Consider the following 13,657-nt stretch of genomic DNA (forward strand, 5'->3'; position numbering starts at 1 on the left):
GCGTTATCAAGCCATTTTACAGAACCTTAGACGAGCCATCAAGTCGAAACGCCCAGGCATGTTGTCTAATGGCGTTATCCTCCTGCAGGACAACGCCCACCCACACACGGCCAGTGCGGTGAAGACGACATTGCAGCAGTTTCGGTGGGAAACGCTGGAACCAACAGCAGCCTACTAGCTTCTTCAAGGATGGAATCGACCGGCTAGTGTCGCAATGGGATAAATGTGCCAACAGTTTTGGCGACTATTTTTGAGTATGTGTACTGTGTATCACTACATATGTGAGTATGTGTACAACATTTTTGAGTTAATACAATCGTTACGGTTACTTTACACTAGTGACCGGGTTTCATTTGAATGTCCCTTATATATTTAAAATATAATAGTAGTTGGAGTAAGGATTATGCAATATTTATGTATATGATGAATAAATATTCACATATATTGAAATTAAAGATGTTTCATACCTTTTCTTTTGTGCACAGGAAAGTGGAAATGGATCGTACATTCCTCCTATGCTGATGAAAGAATCTGAGATGAAGTCCAGTGAACCTGAAGTGATCGTCGTGGAAGCTACAGTTCTTAGTAATGGCTTGAAAAAGTGAATACTCAACTGAAGTCACGTCAGTGCTGTGATAAACAAAAATGAAATGATAGGGATTGGTTGTTGTTTTTTTTTAAAGCAAATCCTTTTATAGAAGAAATGAAAGGCTGATTTTAAAAAAGAGGAAACAACACGAGTATCCAATTAAAAAAAATAAAAACAAAAAAAGATTTTCTTGATCTCGATGGAAGGTCAAATATACTACCATCCTGATTGTACCATCGAAAAACGGGTAGTTACTTGTTTAGTACGTTTTAAACAAATGCCTGTTGTATTATATAAATATATGTATATTTACGGACAACATGTGTGTATATATATGTGTGTGTATATATATATATAGAGGTGTGTGCTAATAGAATGTGGATTTTAAGAAAGATTAGCGGAACAAAGATTAAAATGTTTCGGTTCTACGAAAACGATGTTCGCGCTATTCTTCTGAACAAGGGATCGTCAAAGTATACTTTGTAGCATAAAGGGTAAAAGTTCTTCAAATCCATGAATTGAAAAGCTTCTATCCTTAGATATATGTATACCTATAACAAAAACATGGAGTTGACCCATTTTCGGCCCAACGTTGGGTCGAAGCTGTCAACGATATGTTTCAGTTTATCCAACTCTGCTACTTAGGAGAAAAGAATCTTTTAGGTAGCTCTACTGCAAGACATATTACAGTAATCTTTTGCTTAATTAAATAAGAAAGTAGAAATTAAACTCAGAAGTCCCTTATTTGACGGAAGTCTTTTAAATTTTTCAAAAGAAATATTTCGTACTTCTTCCCTGTAACTTGTGGCTGGTTACAGATCTGATGTGAAGAGTACAAAGGTACAGCATTCTGTTGTTCAGTCTTCATGACGACAAGTCCTGACTAAGAAAGGAAGAACCAGAATCCTAAAGATTGTTAATATTTTTATACTTGCTTCATATAGACATATAATGTACAGCAAATTCACACTATTGTCCCCGTCACTTAACTTGTTAATTACATACAAATTTCAAAATCTTGCTCTCACAAAAAAATAAATAAATAAAATAACTTAATAAATTAAAAATGTAAGTTAGTTACAGCTGATTAGATACTTGCATGACTATTTCATTTTCTTACACATCTAAACTAATATATGTGTGAAAAAATCCTTAAATGACAATAATGATTATCTCAAATCAGTACAAACTGTCAATTAATACTCTCTATTCTCGTTAATTGCTGCATTTTTTAAAAATAATTATTATTCTTTTCGTATCCATTAAGAAAATTTAAAGCAGGTTTCATTCTTTACTTTAATTCGTGAATTATTAATGAGTAAATCTTGTATTAACTTAATATGCTTTTAGCTTTTAATTACATTAATTGGAAATTACAAATTAGTTGTATATGAAGAACCGAATTTATTTATTTAATATTTTTACGATCACACGTACCTCGTGTATCTTAAAAAAAAAAAAAAAAAAGTTTAGGTTTTTTTTAACAATATCTCTCAATTAAGGAAAGAAAATAAGAAAAAGCTTCTTTCTTGTATTACAAATAGTTCTAATATATCTTATTATATCTTCGATATTCTGCATGAAAAGTAGAAAAATATATCTTGTAGGTAGATTTCATGTAATATTCCTTATCTACAAACTTACGTAGTAATAAATTCGAAAAACCAAACAAAGAACTGCCGTATTTGGTAGAAACTAATTTCTTTTGACACATCCTTCATACCCATATTCTTCGCATTTCTATGGTGTAAATATATATATATATATATATCGATAAACTATAAAAAAGAAAATGTTACATTATTTTGGTAGAAAAAAATTGAATTAATTATTAAAGAGGTTTAAAAGTTTACACTTTTAATGAAGTTAAGGGATTTTTTTAAAAAGAAAAAGAAGTTGAGTGATATATTTTGAATAAAGTTGCACTTATTTCATGAATTATAAGATTTGTTACGAAGTACAGCACACAGACTACTCCTATCACAGCTCAAGCTCTGTACGAAAGTGAAATAGTAATTTTGAAACAGGAGAGTTGAGTAACTTCATCAATACAGAAGAATAGTACAAGCATAGTATGAAGCTTTTGATATCTCTAGCACTAAATATGTAATCAATGTCCATCCAGAAGATAACATTCTGTTTTTTTGTTTCTAAGCTATCATTGCAATTTGTATCATTTATATTACTGTGCAAATTCATGATTAATGCAGCTTGTTATTATTAAGTTCTCTGTACTTTAATCTAAGATTTTTTTTTTAATGTTAAAAATCGTGGTCGGCTATTTATTAGGTTCTTCAGTAGCCATTGCTTAATATAGTAATTCCTAGTCCCATAGTAACTCCATATAATAGATATCATTTTCTTGACGATGTAAAATCTTTGTGTATTTCTCAACTTTGTTTCCGAGATACAATTCCGGACTATTGCAAATTCCCTTTTGGCAATTTAGATTTTCTTATTATTATCTTAGGATGCGCAAACTTCGATCGACCTCGAGCTTAGAAAATATATCATCGATGTTCAGGCAGAAGTCACTAACTCCAAAAACTTACAAATGGAGTTAGGTACTTCCTCCAGTACGAAGACTATATACAAGGTGAAATATACGACATTCTGATACGTATTATGAGGCTAGACGTAGCAGATGGCATTATTGTGCTAAGGATAACCACGCTTAGCATCACAATTTCACCTGCTACATCTAGCCTCACAATATTAGAACATCATGTATATTTTACCTTGTGTTTCCTTATCGTACTGGAAAAAATGCCTAACTTCATTCGTAAGTTTTTGGAATTCGTGACTTCTGCCTGAACGCCGACGATATATATTTATTTTAAGGGCCAAAGATAGATAGATAGTTTGATTTTTGTTGTCGTTTCAGTAAATTACCGGTATTATATATGAATACGGATGTAGGCATAAGATAAATACGCTTTTCTCTCTCTCTCTCTCTCTCTCTCTCTCTCTCTCTCTCTCTGGCACTTTCTATAGTATCATATCTATATATACATATCAATGTTATCAGATAACATCCTAACGCGTTAGTCCTTGAATTTTTTTTTTTAATAACCAGACATGTTTTGAAAAAAAAATCGAGAGAAACCAGCATATGACTTACATTTCTTTATCTATATAAGAAAAACCTGTTAAATAGACAATAAAATTCTTGTTTCTGAAGCATAGTGCGAACATCTCATTTAAGGTTTGTTTCTTTGAAAACAATAACGATGTAGAACAGAGTACAACGCACATTATGCAGCATTATTTTGTTTTTGTTTATACCTAGGTAATAATAATATACTGTACTTTTATCTGCATGTTAAAATATTACATGTTTAACGTGGAGCTGTAATCAGTTACTTACTGTAGATGTCGTACTTAAAATATGAAAATGGCGTCTTTCAATAAGTTCCCTGAGAGTAAACGTCTCAAATTGTCGTTTTTCATTTTGTTTCAAACATGAAATAAAGTGTCTTCCACGACTATTTGTGGGTTTTTCTCTCAAGAACTGTGTTCGAACAAACTTGTAAGACGTTACTTGAATGTAAACATAGAGATTTCTTATTTTATGTACATAATCTAAGAATTGTTATAAAAGATTTTTTTAAGGCTGTTTTTAAAATTAATTTTAATGCTTACAATATTATCGATATCTGTTACAGCTTTTTACAATATTAAGATGTACGAAAGGTTTTAGCATCTCTACATTGAAACTTTTTTGCAATAAAATAATTTTCTTGCCGGTCGAAAGCTTAAAGGATATGTCATTAATATTTTATAAAAAAAAATGTTAACATTTTCCATGCCGTAACCAAAGCAGTTATTCTTGCTGCATTTTAAAAAATCGTAACTATATTTATTTATTTTTTTTATCAAAGCTAAAATTGATTCCATTATAAAAACTTATATTATAAATTTCAAAAAAAAAAAAAAAAAAAAAGTAGCATGTATTATCATTCTGGTGTATTTTTATAACATTACATTATTATTTCCAGGAAAAGACATTTGAATAGAATTGAAAAATCATACAAATTCATAATTTCCTGTCTTATGAAGTTCATATCATGGAACTTTGATTTGATTTTTTTATTTTTTTTTATTTATTATTTTTTTTTTTTTAGTTAATTTCGATACGAATGCCTTTCTTTAGTACGGAGAAATAATACGACAGTTACTTGCTTACTTATGAGAAGAGACCAAAAAAAAAAAAAAAAACAAAAAAAAAACGGACTTTTGTTCTTTTTACAAAATGCTTTGTCTCCTTCAAAGTAATCTCCATTAGATGCGATGCAATTCTCCAGTCTTCTTTCTCACTTTTCTCTGGAACTCTTCAACTTTGATATCGTCCAGTGTCCTCTGCTAAGCTCTTTTGATACCCTTCACATCATCAAAACGCCTGCCTTTTATATTTTTCATTCTCTGGGATAAAAAAAAAAAGTCTCACGAGGCTAGGCCTGGCAAATACGGAGGGTAGGAAACGATAGCCTACTCGTGTCGTGAGAGCCCAAATATCCAAGTCCTGTGAGAGCAGGCAAGGAACAAACTTATCGACAACGCGTCTCCTTTGCAAATCCTCATTAAAAATCCGCTGGCACGAGCTCTAACACACTCCTCTCTATTCTGAAATTTTGTCAATCGTGCAACAACGATCCTTGTTGATCTTTTGAATGTTTTCCTCGTTTTGAGATGATGAAGAGATCCCAGAATGAGCATGATCTTCAGCATTGCTCTCATCATGTTTAGACCGCTCAAACCACTCGAAAACTTGTGTATGCTCATAGCACCCTTCTTGAAAGCCTGTTAAAGCATTTGATTAGCTTCCGTTGCAAGCAAGAGGCAAATTTTCTAACAGTTTTTTGTTCCTTTAAATCTCTCATAACGATTTCGCAGACGGCAAACAAAAACAATCGAGAAAAACAACACTACAATCAATCTCCTACGCAGACGCTGCTAGGGCAAGTGATTTGAGAAGGTCTCTACGAGACCTATCTAGCGGTCTCTACTAGACCTCGCTACTAAGCCTAGGAAAGGCCGCGCGCTTTTAGACCTTTCTTTTTATTTGGGGATGGGTCCTCCCTCGTATGTTCGTCAGAGCAAATCTAGAGTAGAAATAATATCGAATCAGTTGCAGCGAACTGAATAAAAATAAGAAAGGCGTAGAGTTTCGGCTTTACGAGGAATCAGAAAGCATTGCAAGTTAAGTAGCAGTGTGGTTACGGCAAGAAAAGTGTTTCAAAAAAGTCATTTTGCCATTTTCTCATCATGTCTCTCTAAGTTCATGCAAATTACTATATGAATATTACAGTTAATTATTAGGTTTAAACTTAGAAATATTTACTAGTAGATCGGAAAGGCTACGGTTTGTATCTTCTAGATTAGTTTTACCAATTATTCTTCTTTCCACAGACTGTTAGGACACCCTCTAAAAACGCTTGTGTGTTCTTCGTAGAGACCAAAGCAGTATTACATTGTAATGATACATATATATATATATATATATATATATATATATATATATATATATATATATATTGAGTTTTATTGTCTGTTGTTCTTTTTCCTTTTTTCTTTCTTTTTGTTGTTGTTCTCAGGCGACCATAGAAATAACTGTTATTTTTCTGTAATCGTGTTGTAGGATATTTATGAAAGATCGTATCGTTTTTATAAATATAATCATAGTTTGCAGGGCCATACGCAATTATGTAGTTGTAAGGGTTCCATTTCTCAAAGAAATCTCTCAAGCTGTCATATTGATGCCAGCATGTCATCTGGCTATATATATAGTTAGATTTTAAGCATGGAATATAATGATACTTTAGTAATATGGCAAAATGTACTTCACTAGTTTCCCATATTTCTAACCATTTCTGAAATATTTAAAAATAAATTTAAAATTCTATTTATAATATACGTACAATAGATGCCTGCGTAATATATTCCTTAATGATATTTCAGTATATATATATATTTCATGAAATACACTTGTTTCTCGCCAGACTCAAATACTTCAAAATAGGTACAAATATTTTTAAAATTATAGGTACAAATATTTTAAACTACACATAGGTAATAACAGTTTTACGGTACAATTGAAACCGTTAAATATAATACTGATAATAATATGAATTTTATACATATGTTGTGCTTAAATAATGTCGGAAGAACGTGTCCATTATGAGTATGTCATCATTTCGCCTTTATCTGGAATTTTTATTTATTCGTTTATAGTTGGAATGTTCACGGGAAGGATACGTTTATAGAAAACATTTGAAAGGTATGTTTGAACCTCCACTTTCTAGTACAATGGGTATTGGAATCAAAAAGAAATTAGAAAAACTCATCTCAACCCAAGTACTATGTTTAAAAGTGCATTCCATACTATGCAGTCATTACTCTTTGCGAAAAAAAAAAAATTAAACTCCTTTTACACCTTTGGATACCCATTTCAAAGGTCCTACAAACTTCTATTCATTTCTACAAACTTCCTAGAAGATTCTACAGAGTTGTATTACGTACTTTTATTCGTTCTATTCGACTAAACTTGGGCATAAATGTAATCGGAACTGTCACCAATCATCTTAAAGATCCCGTAAACTATGGATTAGAGACTAATCTCGGCATTTTGAACATTGTATTTTTTAACCAATTCTTACCCCCTATGCCGATGGTGCTGAACTGGGACTTACACGAACGGACTTGAATATCAGTCATTATTCATCTCAGAGACTCAAAAAAACTATGAATTCGACATTACTATTGGTCGTTTTCGATACATGTCACTCTACTTCTCACCCTTAGCCCTAGAGGTATGTTTTCCAGATTGCGAGTCATGTGTGAACTGAGTTTGGTTGAAGTTGCACGAGGTGTTTCAGAGTTATGCTGAAACATACATACATCCAATTATATATATTTTTTTTCTGTTTCTCCAACTTTCTTTGCCTATACTAATTTTGTACTTTATCTACCACGCTTGTTCCTAGTTCTTCGTATCTCACTACCTCCACATTGTTCACTATTTTAGTCTCGTGCCATCTCCTCTCTCTTTCGTTCTTTCTTTTTCTTTCATTCTTTCTTTCTCCCTGTCTCTCTTTCTTCATATCTATCAATCTATATATCTGTCTTTTTAATACTTTTTCTTCTTTTTTAAAAAAAATAACTCAACCTTTAACCTGGCAATGCATTCTTCCGTCGTTCCATTCAAGCACAATACTCAATACGGCTAAGAATGACCTACAACTGAACTTTCATTTTAAAAGTCTATCCTTTTCCATTTCTTCATACTTTCCGTTTTCATTGATAAGCAGTTCGAAGGGTGTGTATGTACTTAGTTACTTTAGTATACAGTAAAGTCCCGAAAACTCGGCCTTAGTGGACCGAGTTTGTGAAAATGCCGGGTTATCGGGAATGGGGTTTAAAAACAATACTACGAGTGTTTCCTTAGAAAATACAGTACTGTATTTGTATGTATGTGTTGCTTGAGAATACAATAGAGAATAAACTGCCCAATTAACCTTCAACAAAGGAAAATACGTACTTCAGAAAGGCATAGAGTCTTTACTATACCTCTGCCGTTTTAGGAACTCTGCCGTATTTCCGTTTAAAACTATCACATGGTTATCTTTTATTTAAGAGTACTTACGCTATATGCATGAATCTATAATATCTTATTATCGTTACGTTGGGGAACACAATTATTTTAAAATGTTGCTAATGCTATTGAGAAACGTTTCTAGGATGTGCCTCGAAATGAGATAGTGATCCTAATATTCGTTCAAGAATATGGGAGGGAAATATTTACTTGTACTACGCAGTGGCGGATCTAAAAGGTAAAAACGGGGGGAGGGCAGCCAGAACTCAGACTATGATAGGTATATCATGAGTTTATTACAAAAAAAAAATCAAAAAATATAAATAATAGCTTCAGTTATTTTTGTTAGCCAAAAACCTTGGGGAGCTTGGTCCCCCCGATCCCTGACTGGATCCGCCACTAGTACTACGTAAATAAGGATTAATGTAAGCACGAAACCATTCCCTTGCCAGATTATTGCGTATGGCCCTGATTCTTCGTAAATCATTATAAACAAACGTGTGAATGTGTATATGTCTAGATACATATATCTATATGTACCTTCACAAGAAAAAACGTATTTTGTATTTTTGTTTACGATGATCGTGACTGTTTGTTTTTTAAAGTAGTTCTCATTTTTTGTGTGATAATTTCTTTTGTTCTGTTAAAACTAGCCGACTCTGAAGAGTGAAAAAAAATAAAACTTCTAGTATTTTTCTTAATTTAATGTTTTTTTTAAAAAAAAGAACAGAAAAAAACAAAAAGACTATTTGAGTGCTCTTAAATCAAATTTCGAGAACTGTAGTCTGTAAAAATTGTTCACACACACATAATGTTACAAAATTTTATATAAATATATACAAAAAATGGAATACTCAACAACCAAAAAAAAAAAAAAAGTGTTTAGAATATAAAGAATCGTAAATGTAATAATTTTTCGAAATCGTTATTTCACAAAAGAAAGATATAAAAAGAAAAAATCTATTTGTGGATAAATGATCAGCTTCATACTATAACATGTATACAATATATCAGTGACTGTAAGGTATCCCCCCTATTTATGTGAATAAAAAGTAAATATAAATACTCTTCTTTCATTTTAATAATAAAATCCTTATTTTACTAGTAGTATGCGCGTCACGTGTACACCACGTGAAAGAGTTTGGTTTCTATTGTTTTTAATTGAAACTGGAATTGATTTAGATTGCTATCACTTGCGATTTTAGTAGAGATATTAGAAACTAACTTGGAATATATTCTTAGAACGCTTAATGAATTGCAATTGTCACCTGTACACCACGTGAAAGAATTCGGTTTATATTGTTTTAATTGAAACTGGAATTGATAGTAGACTTCTGTGACGTACGGTTTTAGCAGAGAGATTTGATTAGAATGGATTTGGAATATATTCAAAGCATTGTAGCATATCATCCATTTATAAGGTATCATGTGTTAAAATTTTTCGCACCAACCACCTTAGTCTATGGATCTTAACTACAATTCTAAGATTCAACGTGAGAAATTATTAGTGTCTATCAATAGGTTACCTATCCGGTTTCAAGTCCAAAATTTAAAGCATAAGGTAATAATCAACCAATCAGATTTCAGGAAGGATAACTTTCCACCAATGATCTTAGATTATGAGTTGTGACTAAAGTTTAAAGTATGAAATTGGTATTTTCCATATTTATCGATGTTAATCGTTGCGTATCAGGTTCCAAGTTCTAAACGTTTTTACACCGATAACCTTAGAAAATGAGTTGTCACTAAATTTTAAAGTGATAAGATGATATATTAGGTTAACATCCTCAAATTTGAATTTTGGCAAGAAAGAACACAAGTTAGATCATCCAATTTTAGTAGAGTCTTACTTTTGACTATTCCCAAATTCAAGCACAGCTCCCACATTTTAATACTGTAGCATCAAAGAACACACATCCTATGGCCCGAGAATGAACACCTACCTAGGTATATTAAACCATATAATCACATAATGTGTTGAACGCTCATCAAAGAACATACGAGAGGTCAATAACCGATCACGTGGCAATACTAATATTTGGCACTCATAAAAGAAATAAGCAGGACCACATAAATTTACAAAGAGTCATGAAGAACCTTGACCAGATTTTGTTTTGAAAATTCGCAAATTTAAGGAGTAGTCCTATAACTCTTTTCAAAAAATCAGAAAAGGATATCGAAGTACCCATGTCTTATAAAAAGAATGGATTCCTATGCGCACACCTATAACCATATAAAATAATGACTTATCAAAGAGGAGGTAAAAAACCGCAAAATTCTAAATTTTTAGCAATTTGTACCAATGAAAGAAAAAGATATGAGCCACCCAAGCATGAAGTGGGTCCTAGAGAACATTTACCAAATATTCCTTTTTCTTTTGACAATTCCCTGTACTTTTCCAAAATTTACAGGTGTGCGTTAATGTACCCATATCTTATAAAATGAAATGGACACCACCTATACTTCACCCATATAACCAGGGTCGGATCAAGGATTTTCTGAGGGGAGTACACCATAACTACCAATCACTCTCATTGACACTTTTCAAAGTGACATGTGACAATATTCTTTACACCTGACAACGTTGATACATAGAACGGAGATGGAGGGAGGGTATTTTAAAGAGGGTCGCAAGTGATGTGCAGGAAAAATTGTTCTTCCTGGGTTGTTTTCTTCCCTACTTGACAAATGCTATATTGCTTTGCTTGGTGAATCCTTTTCCTTCAACCTTCAGAAAACCGATTTAAACTATTGCTTTTGCAAAACTCCTCTTTCTTTTAAACCGCAAACTGAAACATGACGGCAGAAATTGGCGGGAAATGTTGCTATTTTCAATGCTAGCTTTTTATTTTAGATGGGCTATATTTACAACGAAGGGGAGGTGCACGTGCACCGATGCACCCTCCTAAATTCGACCTTGCATATAACCATGTTACATGATTACAAAGGGAGTGAAAAACCTCCGAAATTTATACCCATAAAGGAAAACGAGTTGAACCACCCAAATTTAGCATGGCTCCTAATTAATATTTACTAATTATTATTTTTGAGATTTCCCAAATAGGATATATATATTGGCAAATTTATACCCATGAAAGGAAACAAGATGGACCACCCAAACAGACAGTATTATACATTAGGGTTCTGGAGAACACTTACTTTTTTTTTTTTTTTTTTTGACGATTCCCAAGTTTAAAGGATGGGCTAATGTACCCCTCGCTAAATTTAAGTGGGAAGCATCAATGTACCCCTGTCATATGAAAGGAAATGGATCCCTATACACATCTATATAATCATATAATATAAGAAAGCCCTTTCAGCTGGGAGGCTATATGAGACGTGGGTTTACAACTTAACGTGGGATTCAAATTACATGATCTCCCTCCCACTGGGAATCGAAGCAACGTCAAACGCCCATACGCTAACCGCTTAGCCACGAGAGTTCATGGTTACATTCTCACAAATATCATTAGCTATAACATTAGTAGCATCACCAAGGAAAACTCAAGTTTGTTAATGTATTTGGAAGAAATGATTTGTGTGAGGCTGTCAGACAGTTAATTTTGTGTTAGTATACTTTCTGTTTAAAAGAGCAAATACTTAAGAAATAAATTACAAAAAGGTATTGTGCATCGGCCGGGAATCGAACCCGGGCCGCCCGCGTGGCAGGCGAGCATTCTACCACTGAACCACCGATGCTTCTATACTTATAGCTCGAAAGTGCAAAATTATATAGTAATAAATGTATGGTAAATTTGCAGAGGATTAGCCCTATTAATCGTAGATAATTATTAACTTGATATACCATGTAATTCACCATTCAAATAATTATTATTAGAGACCGGATGTTTAGGCATTAAACACCTGGAAAATAGGCACTTAGAATTTAAAATATAGGCACTAAAATGCAGGCCCGCAACCAGCCACAGAGGTTTGAGCGGCCATGAATATGTTAGGGGGGGGGGGCAAGTCATTAAAAATTCTCTTGCACATAGCTAATTTTTTTTTTTTTTTTTGTATTAATAATAGCATTTTGTGTTAAGGTCTAGGGAGGCTACGAAAAGTTTAGGGGGACCAGGCCCCCTAGCCCCTCTAGTTGCAGGCCTGCAAAAATGTAACTCGAAATAATGAAGATAAATACCCAACACAGTAAAAAAAATCAATTAATAGATAATGTTCAAAAAACATAGAAATATATCTGTTTGTTAATATCTTCTTTTATTGTATATTCCATGTATATTTAGTAATTACATTCTCTACAGCACTTTATCACTACACATAACAGTAGACAAATTTTGTACATTATCAGTAAATAGACCAGTCCAAAATTTTAACATCTTATCACTAGAAACAACATTTCTCGGAAGAAGCAGAATTCCTTCTTGAAATAGCTACCAAGTCTTATTTTGAAGAAAATGCATAGTATAGGCAACATTAGGTACTAAAGCAATTATTTAGAGAGGAATGGACGAAATAGGCAAAATAAAATTGGCTTAAATTGAAAATGTAACCCGTACATAATATGCAGTGATGCTATTCAGCAGGTTCGCACTGTTTCGCTAGAACCGGTTGTTGGAAAATTTTAAGTTCGCAGAATCGATTGTTATATCCAGACAGCAGTAAATTTTACCCATTTATACCCAGGAACAATAAATTTGAATTTTATCTTTGTTTTTAGAAATTCTTACAACTACAAGGTTAAACATATGATCTCTCAGAACAAGGTACACCTGTATACGTTTATTTCTTAAGGGGGCAGACTACTAAATATTTTTCAAAAGCTAACAATTTTTCTTTTGCCATTTTTTCGTAAGTGAAAAGAGAGAATGAAATATAACTTACCTCAGTAATAGATAATGTTATTCTACACCCAAAAATACGAATCAGAAGAATTTTCAGTGTTGCCATCCATAGAAATTACAGTGTGACCAGAATTTGAACTACCCAAAAATCTAGGTTATGACAGCGACTAGAAAAATGAACTCAACGGCAATCATGGGCGGAGTTATGGGGGCCTGGAGGGGCCAGGACCCCCAAAAAATCTAAGCTAAAACAATTTAAACCTTTTAGGTGCTTAATATCATTATTTAATCAACTGATCAACTTATACCTGTTACGTTAAAAAGTAATAACATCATCTTTATTTGCATTGCTTCCTAACCATTTTTCACTATTGTTACTGAAAAATATAATTCGTTCATTATCAGAAATGGATTAAACACATCTTTGAGGCTACCCAATATATAGGGATATTTTGTTTGGTCGCTGCAGGGAAATGCAACATTACCGTTGGCAACACTGACTGTCAAACACAGAGACTGAGTATATCCCGCGCCGCCAACCCCGCCATTTTTGTCAGTTAAGTAGTTCAGTGTAAGCCGTCATCTCGTGAGTTTTAGACAGTGTGGTGTTATGTGTGTATAAACAATGAGCAAAAAACCTAAGCCTGACATTCGTTCGTTTTTTAAACAAAGAGA

General features: G+C 32.9%; 1 protein-coding gene and 1 non-coding gene across 3 annotated transcripts in view; one reads left to right on the plus strand and one right to left on the minus strand.

The window, feature by feature from the left end:
• Window positions 1-9,243, plus strand: part of Eaat2 (Excitatory amino acid transporter 2) — a 226,930-nt gene extending 217,687 nt beyond the window's left edge. For both annotated transcript variants that reach the window (XM_081758158.1, XM_081758157.1), the window contains one exon: window positions 486-9,243. In XM_081758158.1, the coding sequence (XP_081614284.1) occupies window positions 486-605 (120 nt within the window). In that variant the 3' untranslated portion in view covers window positions 606-9,243. The remainder of the gene's footprint in view (window positions 1-485) is intronic.
• Window positions 9,244-11,808: 2,565 nt separating this feature from the next.
• On the minus strand, window positions 11,809-11,879 carry TRNAG-GCC (transfer RNA glycine (anticodon GCC)). Its single transcript has one exon. It is a non-coding gene; the product is annotated as a tRNA-Gly (tRNA).
• Between the last annotated feature and the right edge of the window lie 1,778 nt (window positions 11,880-13,657).

The sequence above is a fragment of the Thermobia domestica genome, chromosome 5, assembly GCF_964235325.1.
Source record: "Thermobia domestica chromosome 5, izTheDome1.hap1.1, whole genome shotgun sequence".
Lineage (NCBI taxonomy): Eukaryota > Metazoa > Arthropoda > Insecta > Zygentoma > Lepismatidae > Thermobia > Thermobia domestica.